The following is a 23,172-nucleotide window of genomic DNA, read 5'->3' as shown; positions in this document are numbered from 1 at the left end:
ATCCGTTTCGTTGGTGGATGATACCAAGATGAATCGGACAAGTTAAAATCATGATCCGTCAATCGTTCAAATGAGTTACATGAAAAACTAAAAAAAAAGTTATAACCTCCCACTAGGGGTGGATTTACAAAGGGGGCACTTGCCCCCACAATATTTTCCGAGTCTATAAAAACGACTTATTTGCCCCCACAAAAAAAAATTCACTCTTAAGCTGCCCACATTGGCAAAATCCTGGCTCCGCCCCTGCCTCTGACCCCATGATGGAGAAGATGATGTTTTTGGCAAAGAAGTGACTCCTTTATGATTTTTGCCCATTTGCACGTGTAGCACAGTACAAGATCATTCACATTTGCAAATGTTTTGTGATAAAGGCCATCCTTGGTATGATGTAAATGATTTGTTACATATGCTTGGTTACATTCTGAAATTTTTTTACATCACAAATTATTTGTATGAACCTCTTAAACCCTTCACAACTTTCAACAAATAGTTTGCAGCCTAAAAAGTACTGCAAATCGTTTGTTGTGCAAAACTTTTGCATTTGTAAATGATTTGTATGGTACCAAGCTGGGCAAAAAAGTTTACTATTGCTTGGTAATCACTAAGAAATTTCTTGCAAAATCATTTTTGTGATTGGTTGCAAAAATTTTCAATAAATTCTTGTTAAAATAAAACTTTTAAACCATTTTTATTTAAATTGACCTAATAAAAAAAAGTATTCAAATTACAAAAACACTCCCTATAAAATGTATGGTAACCCAAATATTGGAAATTCAAATACCCATTATCAAAGAAGCTATTCAAATTGCAAAAATAATACCTCCAATACTTGGTACAATAATATGCAAATAAAGTTACAAAAATACCCTCACAATGAGGGATATTTTGCAATAACATCAACGAGAAGTACTATTTGTAATTTTCAAATGCAAATTAATGTATGTTTGATGAGATGTATTTTTATGAATTTATTATTATAGTAAGGTTAATTTTTATGATTCTAAAATTTCTATTTCTATGATGAGGAGTATTTTTGAAATTTTAATATATAATTTAATATTTTTGTAATTTGATTAACATTTTTGGTAAATCGTATACTATTATGCATAAGTTAAAGTCGAATAATTTTGCAGATGATTTGAGATATTTAATCTATCCATGCAAATCATTTGCATTGTGCAACCAAGCACTCGAAATCATGGGAATCATTTTCAGAGGAAATTCATTTTCTCATAATTAATTTTCTTAAGATTTCATTTTCTCTTTTTCAGTCCAAAGAATGTGTCACGTGGCACAGAGTAAGGTACGGTTGGGGCGCGGCGCCATGATTTCGTTTGAATTAAATACACACACCTGTCTTTGTGTCATTCTGCTGTGATCCTGAGCAGATCGTTCTCCCTATGCTTTCTCCATTGGATGAACCTTTTTTCACGAATCTTAACGAACATCCAACGGTACGCAGTTTCAAAACCGTTGTCTTCTTCGATCCACCATAGCTTTCTGCATGTTTCTGTTCCCGCCATCAGACAATTGTACGGAAACTCCATCATGCTTTCTTCCATTTCCCGCCATTTCCTTCTGTCTCACCTGCTATAAATCAAGAGATCGAGATCAAGATCGAGAGATATCTTGTTTTTCTGAATCTGTCCTCTCACTTCGACAATTGGAGATCGAAATTAGGGTTTAAGACAGTGAAGGAGAGCACAGAATGAAGAATCGTTGGCAGGAGAGCAGTTTGGAGAGAAAATCTGATTTCTTTAAGGTTCTAATTGGGGATTTCGAACAGAGACTGGTAATGATCTTTTTTTTTTTCTTTAATTTATGAATCAAAGAAAGTGCAAAACGTGATCTTGATGATTGTGGAGCAACTAATCCTTGAATCTATATATGTGATCCCACATAAACTGAAAATGCTAAAAAAAACCCTAAATTCCACGAATAATTTGTCCCAAAAGAATAACAAACTCAAAATGTTAATAATGAGATCTGGGTCGGTTGCTCCTTCCCCTTGAACATGGGATTATTTCTCTCCTTTTAGATTCTCCAATAGATAACAAAAGATAATAGGTACTAAATCCTCTCTCTCCCCTGTAAGGCTTTGGATTGCCAACTCTCATGAAAGACTGAATCGAAGAGGAAAACAAGTGAAATAATGTAATAAGGACAAGAAATGGGACCACTCAAGTTCATGTTAGGTTTTGCTAGCTTTGCATATCGGTTGTACACGAGACACTTGAATCGAACTCTTTTTCAAAGAAATAATGCAGTACTGACCATTGAAACAATGTAGAAAAAAATGAAGGTAGAATTTTGGGGTAGAGTGTGGTATTAGCTTCCCAAGTTTTCTGTATAACATCGCCTAGAATTCCAGGTTTAGTTCAATTGTGCAATAAGATGAGTATTGTGGAGAAAAAAAATCTGTATGTCGTTCTGTATTCTTCCAATAAATTCATACTCTGATTTGTCCACACTTAATCAATCACACAAGAAAACGAAAAATAATAGAGACAACAAGAAAGAAATCACAAGAGATTTGTTTGTGGGGGTTTTCATCTATCTGACAATTATATCCTTGAGAATTCGAAAGTCATTTCACCAGTTTCTTAGATTTGTTTATGCATGCTTCGGCCCCATGATGAATAGTACTTTCCCAATGTCTTTAGTTTGGGGAGTGAACGTTCCTTCTAAAGTCTCAGTTTCAGTGTGGCTAGCACTGGAAAGAATAACTACAATAGATCAATTTATTAAAAGAGGCTTCCAAACTCCAAATTGTTGCTTGATGTGCTTAAGGAATGAGGTGTCTGCAAACCACTTGCTTCTTCATTGTGCCATCGTCCATCATGTTTGGTCTCATTTTCTTGGTCTATTTGGAGCGAGCTGCCTTCCACATTCTATTAAGGCTCTTTTGGAGTCATGGTGCTCATGGGAAGGTTCATTTATAGCTTCAAAAAGGATTCTTTGGAGTGTTCTTCCGGGTGCAATCTTTTGGGCACTTTGGAAGGAGAGGAATAGGCATTCTTTTGAAAGCAAGGTGTTACAGTTGCATGATCTTATTTTGTCCATCCTTGGGTTTTTGTTTTTTGGGAGGAAGATGTTCAAAGAGTTTAAAGGGTATTTTTTTGGAAGATTTTGTTGTTAGATGGGACTTAATTTGTTATTTAGAGGGGGCCTAAGGGGCTTTCCCCGCTTCTTTTTGTAAGTTGTATCTCGGGGTCATCTCGTCCCCTTTTTCTTTAATAAAATTTTAACTTATAAAAAGAAAATGTTATATGCCTTTTTTCACCCAAAGAATAGCCCCTTTTTTTGTCTTGACCATTGACATCCCAATAACCCAATGGTAATGACGATCTCCCTCACCTTGAGTTTGTACAAAATGGTGGTCTTACTTTCAGCATCAAGACCCACCATTGTATACACATCTCTTGCCTGGCAAAAATCCATTTGAATAGTTTGGCAAAAGACAATCCCATCTGTGTATTTAATGGGGGCTTTTGAGTAGTGTTAGAGAATCAAGCCAAGCCTTTTAATGTCGCCTATTTTTATTCGAATCATTGGCTTGGTTTAAAGATATTCACAGTCATAATAGGTGTATGTTACACCACCAAAATATAACATGTCCATTTTTTAGGAATTAAGCAAACAATAAGAGATGTACTTGCACGTCAATTACATCCTCCATTGATCCTGAATACCTCTCCTTTTTCTTCTTCTTTTGGTGTGATTTCAAGATAAGATCTAGAGTTTGTGTGGGATTATGAAACATTTCCCAAGTCACTGAGTCATGGTAGAGGAGTCCCAAAGACATCATCAACTCGGCGAGTGAATCCTTTCTCTTTGCAAGAGAGATAAAGAATAATAATAATAAAAAAAACTAACCTTAATTTCAACCAGAAAACTCCAATGTTTGCCAATGGAAGAAGGGGTAAAATCTTGCATGAACTTGATTCATAGAACAATTAGCGCAAACAATGCATAGATTTATCCTCGATTCCATAGAATAATATTTTTAGCATTGCAAACATGAACTTGAGACATATATTGTCTGATCTTCGTAAGAATGCATGCTGAATGGGAGAAAGGAAAGATCCAAGTCGGACTTGGATCACTACGTGAAAATTGGAAAATTTGATGGCCTAGGGTTGTTGAAAATTTTTATGTTCCCCAGATTTGACGCCTTAGAGCCGTTAAATTTCTCTCATCCTCCTTTAATTTGACGGTTTTTGCCCGTTGAAAAAAAAAAAAAAAAATCGACAATGAAAACTTTGACACATTGGTTTGTTGAATTTTATAAAATTCAACAGCCTTGGGCTGTCAAATATGGTTTTTTTTTGTCACATTGTGAATTTGACTCATTCATGGAGTTTGAGGAACGAGTCAAACTTGTCAGGGAGTTGGATTTGGACTCGGCAAGTAACTTTATCGGATTTGACTTATTCAAGTAATCTTGATGAAACGAGTCCATTTTCTCTGGGAGTCAGACTTCAGGGTCTAGTGGAAATGAGTTTGATTTAGTCAAACTTGGAAGGCAACTCCATAAGATTTGATTTACGTATGGTCTTGAGGAAATGTGTTTGATTTGTCAGGGAGTTGTACTCGGAAGGCAACTTGATAAGATTTGATTCCCTCTAGCTCTCAAGGAAATGAGTTTGATTTGTTAGGGAGTTGTACTCAGAAGGTACCTATCATATGTGTTGCACAAAACATAAAATAATATTGCACTATTTCTACAACATCTTTCTTTCAAAATGTCTTTCCATGCTTTCTCTTCAATTGGTGCAGCACAATTTAGCTAGTTTGCTAAGTAGGGATACAGTACATCTATTCATGGATTTTTTTTTTTGTATGGTATAATAGGATTGATTGGCTTAGGGCTTTTTGATCCAAGCTGCAATATTTTACTATTATGTGCTATTATTTCACCTATTAATGTAATGGTTCATTCAGAGCTTTCTTTTCCATCCCTCCTGTATTTCTTGTTATTACTTATTACTGTTATGGTTCTAAAGGTCAAGCTTTTGTATTTTGTAGAGGATTCCACTGGCCTATGTGAAGCAACTTTCACAAGAATCATCTGAAGCAGCAATTATAGAGGGTCCGAGCGGTAGTTGTTGGCATGTCCAAATAAATAAAACTACGAATGACATGTATCTACAAGATGGTTGGGAAGAGTTTTCAAGAGCTCACTCCTTGAGAGAAGGTGAATTTTTAGTCTTCAAACATTGTGCTAATATGCATTTCAAAGTAAAGATCTTTGACAAAAGTGCATGTGAGCGAGAGGATGCCTTTAAGGTTAAATGTTCTCAAGAACCAGCCAACTTCCAAGGAAACAAGAGACAGAGACCATTGAAGAGTCCTCTGGAACCCAGCCACCTGTCTCACCATTCGAAGAAGAGTAAAAATGACTGCATCCTTGAACAGAAATGTCCATATCAAGGTTAGAATATGGAAACCGAGTTAATTTTTACTGCAGTTTAAGGTTTCACATTAGGCAATATGATATCTGATTTCTTCTCATTGAAAAGATCTTTCCAATTTTCATCGACCAGGTTGAAGAACATATATAAGTTTCGATCAGCCTGAAAATAAAAATATTTCTATTAGTTTATAAATTAAGACAATGTTCTTTGGAAAGTTAGAAATATTAAGAATTTTTTTGTTGAAACATCAAGAAATGATAAATCAGAGATGAAAACATGCCCAAAAGCCATAAAATTACAATGAACAATCATATGGAATCTATAAATGAATATAATAATGTCCCGCTATAAGTTGGAGCAAGTATTCAAGAGCCTGAAAACTACAAACATTAGGATACATCAAAAGAAGTTGTTATATTGATATACTTAAACAATTAATATTATATTTGTGATTGTATGAATGTGCTAAAGTGCGTAAAATACATCAAAACTAAGATTATCTATTGATATGTAATTTATCATAATTCATTACTACTAATGAATGAATATAATGTGTAATTTAAGAGTAATTTATAATTTAAATTTTATCAATGTTTTAAAATATGTATTCAAACATACTATTTCTTCTGAATATTTTTTGGTGGAAATATTTTGGTAAACAATAATATTTCTTCTGAATATTATTGTTTACCAAAATCTTGGATTTTTATACCTGAAATTTGATTATTTTGATTGAAATTTACTATTCACTGAAATATTTTCCTAAATGAATGGTAATTTCCACAGAAATATATATAAAAGGAAACTGCCTTTTAAATTTCGTGTTGAGCCTTGTGGTAGTGGAAATATTTCAGTATATTCCAGGGAAATGTGTCCAAATTTAATACTATGTTGATTAAGTGTAAATTATATTAAAAAGGAGGAGATGGTGGAAAGAGGTGGAGAAATCTGGATGGAGAACAAACAACTACAGTGGGAAACTGAAAAGCCTCTTAGCTCTCAACCCAACAAACAATCATAAATTAAAGCATTTGTTTCGATTTTAGAGGTTTTTTCTTTGAAGGCTTTTTGATTATGTTGGATCATGAAGGCAATGAGGAATCATATTTTTGAAGCCTATCTCCTGCCTTGCATTTTTTCTTCTCCCCTTGTTTCTCCTCTTTCTTTATTGGGGTTTCTTAGGATTGATTTTCTTGACTTCCTACTTTGCATGCATTTGTTTCTTTTCTTTTCTTTTCTCAATGAATAAAATAAATATAAGCATGTGTATATTATATACATTTGTGGATATATTCTCGTCGAAATGCATTTAGTAGCTCGTGCATTTCCTTTGTAAATGAGTGCTATACCATTATTTGGTTTATAGGTTACCCAATAAGACTAGAAGGACTACAATGTCATATTAGAGGCCATGGTTCTTTTGGATGACACTATGTTGGCGAAGCTGGATAATTTGTGGTATAATATACATTTCCATTTTATCTCACTTATAAATTTAGAAACCCCTTCTTAAGCATGATGGAGACGTAACTTCTTGCTCTTCCGTCTTTCCAGAAAATGCTGTAATTATTGGTTGTCTGATGCAGGAAAAAGAGGATCTCTAATACCAAAACCAAGTACGACCGTGGTAACCAGAGGAACGAAAGCAAAGGAAGCAGCATACTCTTTTACGTCTTCCTTTCCTTATTTTGAGGCTCAAATTAAAGTGGGACCCCCATTTCATGTGGTGAGTTTTTATGTGTTCCTTGTGTATTTTGGTTTGTCTATCATTGCTTGTTGAGTCTTTGGGGTGAACGTATGAAATGGATCTTGTGATACAACCTTGTGTTTTATATTAACTATCAACAAGGCCATTGTATAGGTAGAATGGTAGACATTCTGTTTTGTGTTCTTCTGCAGTGGAAGAAATTAAAAAATGCTCTTAAAAAAGACTGAAAAAGGAAGCAAGGAAATAATAAATTAAAAATAACCCAATTATATTTCTTATTTTTGGAGAGAAACTTCCCAAAGGCTTGAAACCATAATTCAGTTAGTTGACATATTGCATTGCAAGTTTGATGTCATGGGTTCAAGTCAGGATACTCCAATTTTTTTTCCAGGGTACCAAACCTGGAGCTTTATCTGCCAATGGGAAAAAAAAATGCTAGAATTTTCCGTGTTCAAAACCTCTGAACCATAGCCATAGTGAAGATTACTCATAAAAATAAAAATAAAAACCATAGTGAAGGGTAACTATCCTATAGAGGCAGATTACGATTGCGTTACCAATTGTGCTTGTGATTTTCATGAGCAGACATTGCCATGTTCATGAATGATTAAAGTTTACCGATCTTTTATAAATTGACAGGTTTACTTATTAAAAATAAATAAATAAATTCGTGGGTTTCATATGTTCAACTGCAATTTGTTTCTTTGAACCGTTCCATATAAACTATGAAGGACTACGATTGTGCCACCAATGGTGTTTGTGATTTTCATGAGTGGACCTACCATGCCTATGAATTATTTACTTTCCATGAACTATTATTATAACTTCTCTTTTAATAACCAGATAGATATTGCTTATGCAGATGGTGCCAGTTTCCTTTTCAAGGTTACATCTTCCAAGTGTATCGACAGAAGTGACCCTACTAAATCAAGAAGGGAAAATATGGATGGTGAATTTTCATATTTATTCTGGAAAACACTTGTTGGATGGAGGGTGGGATTCCTTTTTCCATGCTAATAATTTAAAAAATGGAGATTATTGTGTGTTCGAGCTTGTTGATGAACTTGAAATGAAGGTTCATATTTTCCGAGTTAGTAGTCAAATGTCTCGCAACTCTATTAGGCTAAAGGAAGAAACACATGAACCTTGCATGGGAAAGGGCTGGAGGATCGTGGACACTTCCTTATGTACAGGTATGCATATATGCTTGGTGAAATGGACACATAACGAACCGGTATCTCAATTATGTGTTTTGTTACCTAGATAAAATTATTTTGTACTAAAATGAACGTGACCGACACTGGCTTGATCAACCAAAAGATTCTACCTTTGTCAACTTTCAAACCTCAAGAACAATATAGGGTTTTGAGGGGCTTTGAATACAAGAGGTTTTTAGGAAGAAAAAATCTAGGGTCTTTTTGAAGATGAAGGTGTTTTGGTCATTTTATCGTTGTTTCTCTTGTAGGACAAAGGTCAAGGGTATGTCATCCAAACATTGAGTCAGATCTAATTTCCTTTAAAATCTAAAGGGGTACCTCGTAAGTACCCTATCATAGAGGGTCCTTTTTCTAGTGGTATGTTTTTAGTTTTTCCTTGTTAAAAAGCTTTGAAAAAATCAAAAAGGAAAAGACGAAAAAGTGGTGCACTAATTTTATTATATTGGAGTGGTAACATAATAGTCCTAGATTACAATGTATGTTGTTTTGGATATGAAGATATAACCCTGTATAGTTTTTCACTAAGATGGAATGCATTGCTTGCTTGGGAGGTTATTTATTGTTTGAGGGTGTTTTTAGTGTTGTGGTTCCTCAAGATCATACATTTGCATTTTGTGTTGTTTCCATTCAAAATGAGCATTTTACCCATTTGACATGTAAAAAGATTTAAATACCTTAAATCCTCAACTTAAGTACTTGTAACCTAAATTTGTTGACCACATGTTAGCTATCTAAAGTAGTTTCTTTTTAGAAAGGCATCATCTTCATCGGATAAAGGTAAAATGAGGTGTTTGGACACTTGGGCAATATACTATGAATCCTTATTCCTAATATTCATTGAACTAGACGAGAGGAAACTTTACATGCACGTTCGCAAACACACACAAAGGTCTTCAAGATCTATTTGGATTAGCTTGAAAATGGAAATATTTTGATCAGTGTATGAATTATTACAATGTTCTTGAAAATGGTAGAAATAATAAGAAAAATTTCTTTAAAATTGCAAGAATTGATAAACCAACCAGACATGAAAAATACACTCAAAAGTCATTAAATTATGATAAACAATCATATGGAATCTATAAATGAAAATAATAGTGTTCACTATGAGTTGGAGCAGGTATTTGAGAGCCCGAAGCCAAAAACAAATATGTTTTGTGGAAATGAGAATAATTCAGTCACATTAACTATGCGTATGTAATATGTAAAATACTTGGCACTTGGTTAAAATGAAACAATTATTAAGTGCTTTATTCATGTATTATTATATATTTTTATTTGTATGTCAAATTAATTATTGATATAACCAACTAATTAAAGCATGGGTAATTGTATGTGTTATTGGAAATAATATAATTGTTATTTTAGTCCTAGTTGTTTTCTAGTCGTTTTGTCTTTTGAATATTTTATTATTATAAATTATTGCCAAGCTCTCAGATTGAGACTTGACAATTACTTTTCCATAATTCTTCTTGGTATCAAAGCCCTGGAGGACCCATCAACTCCTCGGGTTTTCCTCTTTGACTTTTGGGACCTTGAACTCTCTTCTCTTCTCTTCTCCCCTTCTTTTCTTTCTCTCTCATCAACTTTTCAGATCTTGAAGACCTAATAATAACCTAGCGAGAGCTTCGTTAGGAGGTTTCCCTTTCGGGGGCCTTTTTTTGTTTTGTTTTGGTTCATGATCTCTTAATCGCGTGTTGTGACAAGGATCGTGCCAGTGATCACGTGTTGCGATAGAGTTTCTGCGTTGTGTTTCTACCTCTCGATAGGATTTTCTGCCTTGCGATAGGTTGTTTAGAGTTACCCTAGCCTGCGATAAGGATCATTAGGATTTTCAACCCTTGCTGGACTGCTTGGTGATTTGCGACAGCAACAAGGGGTGGACTTTTGTGCCTGCAACACAAGAAGTAGTTTGGTGATTCACGACAATTGTGACAGCAGTTTGGTGATCCACGATAGCAACTAGTGTGCTGTTTGGTGTATGCGACAGCAGCTGGGAAGGGTTTCTGGTTTTGCGACAGCAATATGAGCTGTTTTGGTGGACTATTTTCTACCCTACAATAGCAGAGAAGTGTGATACTGCTAGTGGGTGTATCTCTGCCCTTTCTAATCAATAGAATTGCTGTTAGGAGCTTTTCCTGTCAACAGTTGGGAGTTTTTCAGCTCCTATTGGAATTGTTTTAATCCAGCGACAGCAACAGGAGTGCTGTTGGGAACCTATTGGCAGCTTTTCTGTCATCAACAGCCAATAGGAGTGCTGTTGGGAGATTTTCAGCCCAACGACAACAACAGGGGTGTTGTTGGGAGCCTATTGGAAGTTTTTCTGTCCATCAACAATAATAGGGGTGCTGTTGGGAAGGTATGCCACAGCAAGAAAGGATTTCTTGGTGACCTGCCATCAGATTGGGTTCAGATTTGGTTGCCTGCGATTATTAATGGTGGCTGTTTTTTTTTTTTTTTGGTGACCTGCAATCAGATTTGGAGATTTGGTTGCCTGCGATTATTTTTTATCCTTGTTTGGTGATCTGCGATTGTGTTTGTGGCCTAGGAACTGTGATGTTTGGGTTGTTTGTGGTCTTTTTACACTTGATTATTGGTCTTCCTTTTATCCATTTGTCGTTAAGAGTTATAATATCGTATCAGTCTTGGTCTCAGTTTGTGAGATTATTTGAGAAGAAGAGGTAAATTTGGGTGGCTTTTGGGTACTGTTACTACTCGTTGTGGCCGAGGAGGTCATAGTCTTGGTTGTGGGAGTAGTTTTATTTGTCGTCTTTGTGGGAAGACAATCCATGAGAAGATCCGATGCTTGTTGCTCTCCTTATTTTTTAAGTTGTATTGCTACTCCTTTGTTAAGGAATTCTACTCCCCGTATTGCCATTGTGGATTCCTCACTAATTCCATCATTGTCTCTTTTGGCACTATTGATTTACAACTACTTCAAATTCAAATTGCCTTTCCACACTTTGATTATTGGTCTTCCTTTTATCCATTTGTCGTTGAGAGTTATGATATCGTATCAATCTTGGTCTCAGTTTAGACTATTTGGGAAGAAGAGGCAAATTTGGGTGGCTTTTGGGTACTGTTACTACTCGTTGTGGCCGAGGAGGTCGTAGCCTTGGTCGTGGGAGTAGTTTTATTTATCGTCTTTGTGGGAAGACAATCCATGAGAAGATCCGATGCTTGTTGCTCTATCATTATTTTTTAAGTTGTACTGCCACTCCTTTGTTAGGGAATTCTGTTCCCCGTACTGTCATTGTGGATTCCTCACTTATTTCCATCACTGTCTCTTTTGGTGCTATTGATTTACAACCGCTTCAGACTCAAATTGCCACTTCTGTTCGTGATCAAATCCATACTTACTCATTTTCGATTGTAGCCTTAGGTATATCTTCTGCATTTCATGTCACCCAATCTGGTCCAGTTTCCCTGACATGGGTTATTGATTCTAGTGCCTCTGATCACATGACCGATGAGTCTAATCATTTCACTTCATATATTTTTCTTGATTCTCATAGGGAGATTTGCCTTGCTGATGGGTCTCTTACACCTATTCACAGTAAGGGTACCATTCCCTTATCATCTGGTATTTCTCTTGACTCTATGCACCATGTTCCTCACCTATCTTTTAACCTTTTGTCTATGAGTAGTCTTACCAAATCTCTAAATTGCTAAGTGACATTTTTTTCCTACTCACGGTACTTTTGAGGACCTGACTTTGAGGAAGTTTTTAGCAAGGGGTATGAGAGAGATGGGCTGTACCTATTTGGATCTCCTTATACTACTGCTCCAGCATCTATGCTATCCTCTTCTGGGAGTCCATACTTTTTCTTCTTAGTCCTTAAATTTGTGGCATGCTCGTTTAAGACATGTTAATTTTTAACACTTATATTCTTTATTTTCTACTTTAAAAAATTCTTGTAGTAGGCATAAGTTTCAATGTTTTGAGTGTGAGCTATCCAAACATACTCATACTTCATATATCCCTCGCATGCATTGATTTAATACTATATTTGATTTAGTTCATTCTGATGTATGGGGGCCTTCCCCAATTATTGTTTTTACGGGTCATCGATATTATGCTACACGTATCGATGACCATTCTCATTGTACTTAGGTCTATTTGATGAGATCTCGGTCTGAAGTGTTTCCTATTTTTGTTAATTTTCTTAAAATGATTCAGACCCAGCACAACATCACTGTTAAAATTTTAATATCTGATAATGAGGGTGAATATATTTCTGATGGGATTCACTCACCTTCATAAGCATGGTATGCTTTACCAATTGACCTGTCCTTACACCCCTGAGCAGAATGGGGTGGTAGAACGCAAGAACCGTCACCTTATGAACATTGTCTGATGCCTTCTTCGAGAAATGCATGTTCTTAAGTTATATTGGAACATGACGGTTCTCACTGCAGTTTTTCTTCTTAACTATGTTCCGAGTCGCACCTTAGGGGGACAAGTGCATCATGATTTTCTTTGCCCTGATAGCACCATTTTTTTTTATTACACCTAGAGTTTTTGGATGTACTTGCTGTGTTCTGGACCGCACCCCTCATTGCACGAAATTAGATGACAAAGCTATTAGGCCTGTTTTCTTGGGCTCCTCATCCATGTCAATGGGGTATTGTTGTTATGATTTTATTTCTCATTGTGTCATACATTCTATGGATGTCACTTTTTTTTTTTTTTTAATGTTCCTTACTTTCGTGCCACATATTCTTTGCAGGACTCTTCTTATACTTGTTCTCTTATAATGTTGTCTTCTCCGGTCTTCGATCCAATTTCACCAACACTTAAAGTTTACTCTCATTGCCCTCGCCCCTCTCCAACCTGGCCAACCTCTTCTTTGGACTTGGTATATTATCTCCTACCTCTGCTCTTATCCCATATGTTTCTGACTCTCACTTATTGCACTTAACAAAGGTAAGCGAGAGTGTGTTATTGATTACCTTATTGGCCCAGTTTGTTTCCTATCAGGGACTCCTTATCAGGCCTATCTTGTCGCTTTTGTTTCTATTAGAGTTCATCAGTCTGTTTTAGAGGCTTTACGAGATTCTCAGTGGATTGCAACTATGATTATTGAGATTGATGCTTTGTAGAAGAATCATACTTGAGAGCTTGTTCCATTTCCCTCTGGGGAGCGAACTGTTGGTTGTAAATGAGTTTTCAATGTCAAGTATTTGGTGGATGACACTGTTGATCGATGCAAGACTCGTCTAGTTGCTAAAGGATTTACGTGGACTCCAGAAAAGGATTTTGGTGCTACATTTTCTCCTGTAGCTCAATTTTCTACTATTCACCTTTTTATCTCGTTAGTTACATGTCACTCATGGCCTATTCACCAACTCGATGTGAAGAATGCATTTCTGAAAGGTGATCTAACCGAGGTTATTTATATGGACCCCATCCTAGGTTTCGTCTTCAGGGGGAGTATTCTGGGAAAGCATGTTGCCTTCTCAAATCTCTGTATGGCTTGAAACAATCTCCGCAAGCCTGGTTTCAGCGTTTTTCTGAGGTTATTTTATCTATGGAGTTCTCCAGATGCTACTTAGATCATACTTGCTTTGTTCGTCGAGAATTGGATGGCCGTTGCACTATTGTTCTGGTTTATGTGGATAATATTATCCTGATTGAAGATGATGCACAGTGGATTAATAATATAAAGATATTATTAGGTCGTGTTTTTGAGGTTAAGGACTTGGGTCCCTTCAAATATTTCTTGGGGATAGAAGTGGCCCGTTCTTGCCATGGTATTTTGTTATTTCAGAGAACTCACATTGGATCTTCTTCAGGACACTCGGATGTTTGATTGTTGTCTTGCTTCCTCCCCTATGGATCAGAATCATCGTCTTCATGTTGACTATGGTGATCTTTTATCAGATTCTTCTTCTTATCAAAGACTTGTAAGTCATTTGATTTATCTGACTAATATTAGATCGGACTTGTCATTTGTGGTCATTGTGGTCAGTCAGTTCATGCATACTCCGTGTACTTCTCATCTTGATGTCCTTTATCGTATCCTTCGCTACTTGAAGTTGCGTCCTAGTCTTGGGTTTTTCTACTCTTCCACTGCTCAGTCACATTTGTCTTGTTTTACAGATGTTAATTATGTTGGTTCTCTCACAGATAGGAGATCTACCTTTGGTTTTTGTACTTTTCATGGTGATATCTTATCTCGTGGAAAAGTAATAAACAATGTGGTTTCTTGCTCTTTTGCTGAAGCTAAGTATCGTGCTATGGCCCTTGGCACGTGTGAGCTAATTTGGCTTCAATTTTTGCTGATAGAGTTGGGATTTCTTATTTCTGCTTCTTCTACTTTGTTTTGTGACAACAAGTTTGCTATCATACTTGTGCCTAAGTTAGTTCTTCACAAAAAAACTAAACATATTGAGGTTGATATTCACATTCTCAGAAAGAAAGTTCGATCTAGTGATATTCAGATAGTCTTAGTAGCTTCTTCAGATCAACTTGTCAGCATGCTTACAAAGCCTGTTGGTCCTTCTATCATTAATTTTCACCTTGTCAAGTTGGGTTTAATTGATATATTTACCCCATTTTGATGGGGGTATTGAAAATAATCTAGTTGTTATTTTAATCCTAGTTATTTTGCAGTAATAACTTTTATTTATTTCTCATATGTAAGGGTAGTTTTGTCTTTTGACTCTTTTATTATTATAAATTCTTGTCAAGCTCTCAGATTGAGACTTGACAATTACTTTTCCCAAATTCTTCTTATGTGAGCCAGTGTAAGTTGATATATTGATATACTTGAATAATCACAATTATATTTGAGATTATATGAAGAACAGGTTGATGTGCGTAAAATACATCAAACAAAGTTGATATATTGATACCTAGTTAATCATAATTTATTTCTTCTAAAGAATGAATATAATGTGTAATTTATAAAAAAAATTTAAATAAATTTTGTCAATATTGTAAAATGTTTATTCAAAGATAATATTTCTTCTTAATGTTATTGTTTATTGAAATATTTCTGTCAATTCCCAGATTTTATACCTGAAATTTGATTAGTTTGGTTGAATTTACTGTTCAGCAAAATCTTTTCCAAAATGAATAGTAATTTCTACCAAAATACATAGAAAAAGAAACTGTCTTTTAAATTTCATACTGAGTCTGGTGGTAATAGAAATATTTCAATATATTCCGTGGAATTATGCTCATTTTTTTGTTGTTGAAATGTATGTCTAAATTTAATGCTGCCTCGATTAAGTATAAATTGAATTAAAATGGAAAAGATGATGGGAAGAGATTGATAAAGCTGCCTGGAGAACAAGTGACTAATGAAACTTCTTTTCATTTTCTTTCAAAGAAAACACTTTCCTATTAAAACGTCATTGGTTTCTCTCTGCAACCATCAATTGGAAGGGTTATTTTCAGGATATCTAATCAAATATTATATTCTAACAGTTGGAAGTCAATCATTGTGGTACTCGGAAGTCGGAATCATAAATGAAAACATTTCTTACTTTTTTTCTTCTTTGAAGACTTCTTGGTTAGGTGGATTATGTAGGCAACAAGGAATTATATATATCTTTGAAGTCTGTTTCCTGCCTTGGCTTTTTTCTTTTCTTCTTGTTTCTCCCTTTCTATCTTGGGGGCTCTTAGGATATGATCATCTCGACCTCCTGCTCTGAATGCAGTTTTTTTCTTCTCTTAATAAATTCTCTTTTCCTATCACAATAATAAATAAATAAATGCTATATAAAACAAAATAATAAATAAATGTAAGAATGTGTACTCTCCTTGCCGGTTGGTCTATCGACCACACGTTTTGCTTTAATAAAATAGGATAGCTTCTATTGCCACAACAATTCTTACTAAGAGCACCCCATGATGTGTACTAAATTCTTCTTTGATATCACATGAATTGGGGTGCCATTAGTAAAAGTTGGCATGGCAACAAAATGTCTCTAAAATAAATAGTCAACCTATAAATTAACATAAAAAAATCAGAACCCCCTTCTTAAACATGATGGAGACTCATGCCTTCTTGCTCTTCCATGTTTCCTCGGACTTCCTGTGATTCTTGTTTGTCTGATGCAGGAAAAAGAGGATCGCTGCGGAAACCAAGTAGGATCGTGGTAACTAAAAGAATGGAAGCAAAGGAAGCAGCATACTCTTTTACATCCTTGTTTCCTTACTTTGTGATACAAATGAAAGTATACAACGTTGGTCCCCCGTTTCGGGTGGTGAGTTTTTATACATACCTTGTGTCTTTTGGTACATCTTATCATCGCTCCTTGAATCCTTGGAGTGAATATAAATGACATTGATGTTTGTGATATAATATTGTCTGTTATATTAGCTAGTACTTTGTATAGGTTGATGTGAAGCAAAGGAAGCAGCATACTCTTTTACATCCTTGTTTCCTTACTTTGTGATACAAATGAAAGTATACAACGTTGGTCCCCCGTTTCGGGTGGTGAGTTTTTATACATACCTTGTGTCTTTTGGTACATCTTATCATCGCTCCTTGAATCCTTAGAGTGAATATAAATGACATTGATGTTTGTGATATAATATTGTCTGTTATATTAGCTAGTACTTTGTATAGGTTGATGTGAAGCAAAGGAAGCAGCATACTCTTTTACATCCTTGTTTCCTTACTTTGTGATACAAATGAAAGTATACAACGTTGGTCCCCCGTTTCGGGTGGTGAGTTTTTATACATACCTCGTGTCTTTTGGTACAATTTATCATTGCTCCTTGAATCCTTGGAGTGAATATAAATGACATTGATGTTGTGATATAAATTGGGAATGGAAAAAAATTTGTGGGATAACTAAGCGTGGAATAAAATTTGTGGGGGCAATAACGGCTGATATCTTTATCCGTCGTTATCTGTCTCAATAGTTCATAAATCCTTGGTAGACTCTGAAAATTCTTGTGGGGGCAAATGCCCCCATCGACCCCACTATAACCCCACACCTGCCAATGGTGCTTGTGATTTTCATGAGTAGACACTACCATGTTCATGAATGATTGAAGATTCCCAATCTTTTGTAAAGTGGTGGATTTCAACATTCAAATGCTCAATTGCTTTTTTGTTTCTGTGAACCTTGTAATATAATTATAAATTGTGAAGGACTATGACTATGCTACCACGGGTGCTTTGGATTTTCCTGAGCAGACACTAGTATGTTCATGAATGATACAAATGAAAAATTTCCATCTATTGTGTTTGCCCAACTTCATTATCTTTTGTTTCTTTGAGTTGTGCCATATAAACTATGAAGGACTACGACTATGCTACCAATGGTGCTTTTGATTTTCTCAATGTTCCTAATTTAGTTTTAGTGTCTAAAGAACCCACCAGCACAAGACATGCCCCGGGGGCATTCTGTAGATTTGTGTCCGTGTACCTTTATATGTCATGTACATTTGTCCTACATGTAGTTGTAAATGGACCTTTTGTATCGGGCCTGTACCCTCTTTTAGGCCTAGTATGATTGGCCTCCAATCTTAATGTTCTCAGCAAACACCAAGTCCATGCATACGAGTTGCTTAGCATATGTCAAAGAGATGCCAAGTGTAAATTAAGAGTTTGAGAAGGAGAATAGAAGAAGAAACTAGAGAAACGTGGGAAGAGTCGAAATTGACTCCAACCTTGGCCTCACAATCTATTATATATCATAACTAAATAATAAACGAAAGAAAAAAACAATACTACCCACTACTAATAATAACTTATTACTCCTAACTCTCCCCCTCAAGCTGAAGAATATATATCTTATAATCCTAACTTGTTACAAATAAAATTCACCATACTACAACCCAATGACTTGGTAAACAAATCAACAAGTTGATATTCAAACTTCCCATAGGGAGTAGCAATTTTACCATTCATAAGTTTGTCACGAACAAAGTGAATCAACTTCAATATGCTTCGTCCTCTTGTGAAACACAAATTTAGAAGTTGTGTATATATGTCTGGTTATTACAAAAGAAACTCGTAAGTATTCTAATGTAAAGCCTATCTCCTAAAGAAAGTGTCTCAACTAGGTTAGCTCACAACAAGATGTGTGTGACATAACTCTATACTTAGCCTTAACTCTAGATCTAGCAACAACTATTTGTTTCTTGCTTTTCCATGTCACAAAATTACCATCCAAGAATGTACAATACTATGTGGTGGATTTCTTATTTGAAACAGAACCTGCCCAGTCTGCATCCATATACTTTTCTATGCGAGCATGATCATTTGACTTATAACAAACCACGTCTTGGGGAACCCTTCAAGTACCTGACAATACACTAAAATGTTACCAAATGAGGTACTTTTTAGAGTTTTTATAAATTGACTAACAATACTCAAAACAAATTAAATGTTCGGCCCGGTAATGTTGAGGTAATTCAACTTCCCAACAAGTTTCCTATACCTACCAGGATTATCAAAAAGATCTCCCGGATCAATAGTCAATTTTTGTTTTAGATCCAAGGGAGAATTCACAGGTTTAGACTCAAGTATACTTTATCTGTGAGAGACTAATACCACCAGTTGAATATGCAACCTCAATACCAATAAAGTATCTTAGCTTAACTAAATCCTTAATATGAAATTTTTATTGTAAAAATGATTTTTAACTTTTCAATCCCAACAAAATCATTTTCTGTCAATACAATATGATCCACATATACAACTAGAAGAATATACCCACTAATGGAGTGAGAATGAAAAATAAAGTGATTTGTCCAATACCTCGACATCCCAAACTTAAGAACCGCATAACTGAATTTTCCAAACCATGCTCGTCGGGACTGTTTCAAGAAGAATATGATTTTCTTACGAATCAATTGAGAAATAATAAAATTAATGAAGGAAGAAAAAAAAAGAGACTGAAACTTTTATGATGTCTTTGATACCAATAGATTAAGAGTTTGAGAAGGAGAATAGAAGAAGAAATTCAAGAAATGTGATAGGAGTCGAAATTGACTCCTACCCTAGTAACACAGTCTATTTATATTGGGTCAAATACAAATCGTATTTTGTGGATAAGATGATTACAGAGAGAAATAAAGAGAGGGAAAGAGTAAAGACCTCTAGTGAGACAAAAATAGAGTCAAGGTAAGAAAAGTGATGTCTCCTTTGTTGTTTGCATGTCTTATTTATAAGGACAAAATAAGATGCGTACTTCCCCTTCTCATCAAATAATCCATTGTGTGATGATTTCTATCGTAAAATGCTTCGGATCACAATAACCTTTTGACCTCCAAATCCTCATCCACTTTGGGCCCCCATTAATTATATTGTTCTACTTCACTTATGATCAATCCACGTGGCACACATGTGGACCCATTTATTTGGCTCCATCTACATTTAACCCTTGCAAGATGCAAGGGTTATGACGACCTATGTGGAAAGCAATCCTTGGTGCAAGTTCTCATTGAATCTGAGCCAATAGAGTTAGACATCATGTGGGGTAGCATTATCCAGACGCGGCATCACCCAAATGAGTGTCGTGAGGATAGCATATAGTTGGCGTGATGTGGTTTGGAGCACCATGAGTGCTACAAGGAGGTTTTGGAGCCGCAATCACGATGTAAGAGCTGTGAGGATGATGTAGGCATCATTAGGATGGTGGAACACCATGAAGACTACAAAAGCACCATGAGGACGGCGTGGGAGCCACGAGCACGACAAGGGAGTCGTGAGGTTGATATAGGCGCCACGCAGATGCTGTGCACCACAAAGACAACACGAGTGACACAAAAATGACATTGTGAGGATGGAATGAAAGCCATGAACACTAGAAGCCGTGAGGATTACGTGGGCCTCACGAAGATGGCACGAGTATCATGAAGACAACGTGGAAGCCATGAGGATGTCATGGGAGTCGTGGTTGATGTATTATAATAAACACAAGGTGGTGCTACAAGTTAGGCGCCTTATATGTTGGGTAGCCTCCTCAAAGATCACAACATACCAACAAGTTATTTTGAATATAATTCAATCTCATAAATATTTCTTCCATTTTTTTCCATTCATCTCAGGGCTATGTTGAGACTCTCCGTGCTAATGACTAGGGGTGCAACTCGGTTCGGGTTGGTTCGGGTTAGAGCAAAATCAGAACCAAACTGATCACGGTCGGTTCCATCATATGAGAACCAGAACCGAACCGAATTGTTCTAAAATCGAACCAATCCAAATCGACCTTTATTCGGTTTGGTTTCATGGGTTGCGAAGAGACTTACGGTTTGGTCGTGAATCGCAGCCGTAGAGGGAGAGAAATCAGCCGGTGACAGGCTGGCAGCCGGTCGCAGAGACGAGATCAGCCGATGGCAGGCTAGCAGCCGGTCGCAGAGACGAGAGAGAGAGATTGATCAGACGGTGGCAACCGCTGGCGGCGGGTCGCAGAGACGAGCGATCAGCCGGTGCAGGTTGGCAACCGCTGGCAGCAGGTCGCAGAGACCAGCGAGAGTGATGAGAGAGAGAGATTGATTGATTGATTCATCGGCCGGTGGCAGGCTGGCAACAGGTTGCAGAGACGCGTGAGAGACGAGAGAGGCGTGAGAGACGAGAGATACGAGAGGGGGTAAGTTTAGTTTTTATAAAAATTAAATATTTTATTTAAAATTAATAGGAATTCGGTTTTCGGTTAGGTTCGGGTTTTTATATTACCTGAACCGAGAACCGAACCGAATTCATCGGTTTTTTATTTTCTAAATCCGAAATCGAACCGATATTGATTTAAACCGAACCAAACCAATCCAAATTTCACGGTTTGGTTCGGTTCTCGGTTTGAACCGAATTAAGTTGCACCCCTACTAATGACACCATTGGTTTTTGGGACATGGACCAAGAATAAATGTTGTTAGATCAATGGTTCAAATCAAGCTAGTGGAACAATGTATCCGCCAAACTGATTTTCGAGTTCGCCTTGTAAGGAGGTATTGAATAGGCATCTTTAGAGAGCTCTAGGTGTTAGTCTTCATAGTGTACATGGAGATATGGAAGCAATTGACATTCTGCCCTACTTATCATCAAATTTTTTATTTTTGAAGAATAATTTGTCAAAAATCTTTCCCACTGCAGCTTGGAGAGAAGGTAGAGGATTGTTGAGAAGGTAGAAAATTGTTTTCTAGCCATGAGGATGGTGTCAATCTTCGCTCGAAGTGAGCAATGTAGGTTTTCAATGCAAGCTTAGCGAAACCACATCCAGAGGTTGTCATACTTCGAGCTATGTAGGCCTTCAATGCAAGCTTAGTGAAACCACATCCATGATAGAGGTTTTCATACAAGGCGTCAAGAGATCCATCAATTGTTCCAATTGTGAGGGTGATTGATGATTAGCCAACCGCGACCAAGAGGAATTTCGCCATTTCTAACTGAAGTTAATTGCATTGGTGTGTGGTGTGTCAAGCTTGGCATGTCCTCAAACCAGGTCAAATAACAATTGGTAGAGAATACCACTTGAGAGAGAAAGAGTAAAGCTCCCTTGTGAGACAAAAATAGAGTTAGGGTTTGAAAAGTGAGGTTCCCTTTTTTGTTCCCCTCATGTCTTATTTATAAGGACAAAGAAGATGAAGTGACGTAATTGCTCGTCTTTCGTCAAATAATCTATTGTGTGATGATTTCTAAGGTAAAATGCATCAAATGGGCGATAACACAAATCACAATAATCTTTCGACCTCTAAACCCTCATCTGCTTTGGGCCTCCATTAACTGTATTGTTACACCTCACTTATGATTAGTCCACATGGCACACATGTGGACCCATATATTTTGCACCATCTACACTATTATATATCATAAGCAAATAACAAAAGAAGGAAAAAAGATGATACTAATAATAACTTATTACTCCTTACACCATTTCATGGGTCGCGTGTACATTGTGCATTGCCTCGTAAGTGTGATTGATTATAAAAGTTGCCTTTAGGCATTTGCCTTTCACTGTTGCATTTCTTGTGTGCAGAGTTCTCTTTTGGCTTACTTGCATGCCATCACCTAAAAGTGCCATATGGTACTACGTTGAAACGAGCGTGACCATGACACATGTTCATACATGATTCAAATGGAAGATTGTTAATCTTGTGTAAATTAAGGTGTTTCTTTCTTTATGTGAACTATTTAACTTATCTTTTTATTGACCAAATAGATATGTTGCTTGTGCAGACAGTACCAGCTCACTTTTCAAGGTCACATCTTCCAAGTCTATCAACAAAGGTGACCTTACGAAATCAAGAAGGGAAAATATGGATGGTGAGTTTTCATTTTTATCCTGCAAGTCGCCAATACTTCTTGTATGGAGGGTGGAGAGCCTTTTCGTATGCTAACAATCTTAGAAATGGAGATTATTGTGTGTTCGAGCTTGTACATGAACTTGACATGCAGGTTCATACTTTCCGAGTTAGTAAGATGTCTCATTGCCAGGGGTAAAAATCGAACTAAATGGTTCCTTTTGTGAAGGTATGTATATATACTTAACATGCATACATACTAATTATGGACTATGTTACCATGATAGTCATTTTGTACCAGGATGAAAGTGACACGGTTGTTTCCCATTTTGAATTGTCCCACACTCAATTTAGAAATAGATTTGTTTTGGTGGTTTGTGACGGGTGTAAATTGGGCCGCCCGAAGCCTATCCCGACATTGTTTCGTGTCCAATAGCATATTATTATTATTATTTAAAAAAAAAAAAAAAGAGAAAAATAGAAACAAACATAAAATATAAGTGAAGATATTCATTTGGAACTTTTATCTATCATTTGCACAAATATTATTTTTTTGTAGGTTGATAGAAGATAGAATTTTAAGGTTTTGGAAGAAAAATTAAGGGTTTATTTTGCCCTGTT

General features: G+C 36.2%; 1 protein-coding gene across 8 annotated transcripts; it reads left to right on the top strand.

Annotated features, from left to right (window-relative positions):
• Positions 1 to 1,410: 1,410 nt before the first annotated feature.
• On the top strand, positions 1,411 to 23,154 carry LOC147405023 (B3 domain-containing protein Os01g0723500-like). 8 transcript variants are annotated; one of them, XM_086441144.1, is made up of 8 exons: positions 1,412 to 1,792; positions 5,029 to 5,434; positions 7,004 to 7,143; positions 7,988 to 8,318; positions 16,414 to 16,481; positions 16,706 to 16,792; positions 16,925 to 17,025; positions 22,487 to 23,149. In XM_086441144.1, the coding sequence occupies exons 1-7, from the start codon at positions 1,709 to 1,711 to the stop codon at positions 16,982 to 16,984; spliced, it is 1,176 nt and encodes a 391-aa protein (XP_086297270.1). In that variant the 5' UTR covers positions 1,412 to 1,708; the 3' UTR covers positions 16,985 to 17,025; positions 22,487 to 23,149. The 8 variants fall into 8 exon arrangements, 4 of the variants coding, with proteins under 4 accessions (XP_086297271.1, XP_086297269.1, XP_086297270.1 ...); XR_015178038.1 differs by having other exon boundaries at positions 1,411 to 1,792; positions 16,706 to 17,025; positions 22,487 to 23,154; XM_086441145.1 differs by lacking the exon at positions 22,487 to 23,149 and having other exon boundaries at positions 1,411 to 1,792; positions 16,414 to 16,559; positions 16,692 to 16,792; positions 16,925 to 17,008.
• The last annotated feature ends 18 nt before the right edge of the window (positions 23,155 to 23,172 follow it).

This window comes from Akebia trifoliata, chromosome 4 (assembly GCF_017979445.1).
Source record: "Akebia trifoliata isolate Shusen 1 chromosome 4, ASM1797944v1, whole genome shotgun sequence".
In the NCBI taxonomy this organism is placed as follows: Eukaryota; Viridiplantae; Streptophyta; class Magnoliopsida; order Ranunculales; family Lardizabalaceae; genus Akebia; species Akebia trifoliata.
The sequence above is the reverse complement of the archived record's forward strand: the minus strand, read 5'-3'. Positions and strand labels throughout refer to the sequence as shown.

Bases quoted from the DNA above. Each gene is read 5' to 3' on its own strand.
- LOC147405023 (XM_086441143.1), top strand. From the start codon at position 1,709: ATGAAGAATCGTTGGCAGGAGAGCAGTTTGGAGAGAAAATCTGATTTC. The intron at 5,435-7,003 runs GTTAGAATATGG...TGTCTGATGCAG, and splicing joins ACAGAAATGTCCATATCAAG to GAAAAAGAGGATCTCTAATA. The intron at 8,319-16,413 runs GTATGCATATAT...TGTCTGATGCAG, and splicing joins GGACACTTCCTTATGTACAG to GAAAAAGAGGATCGCTGCGG.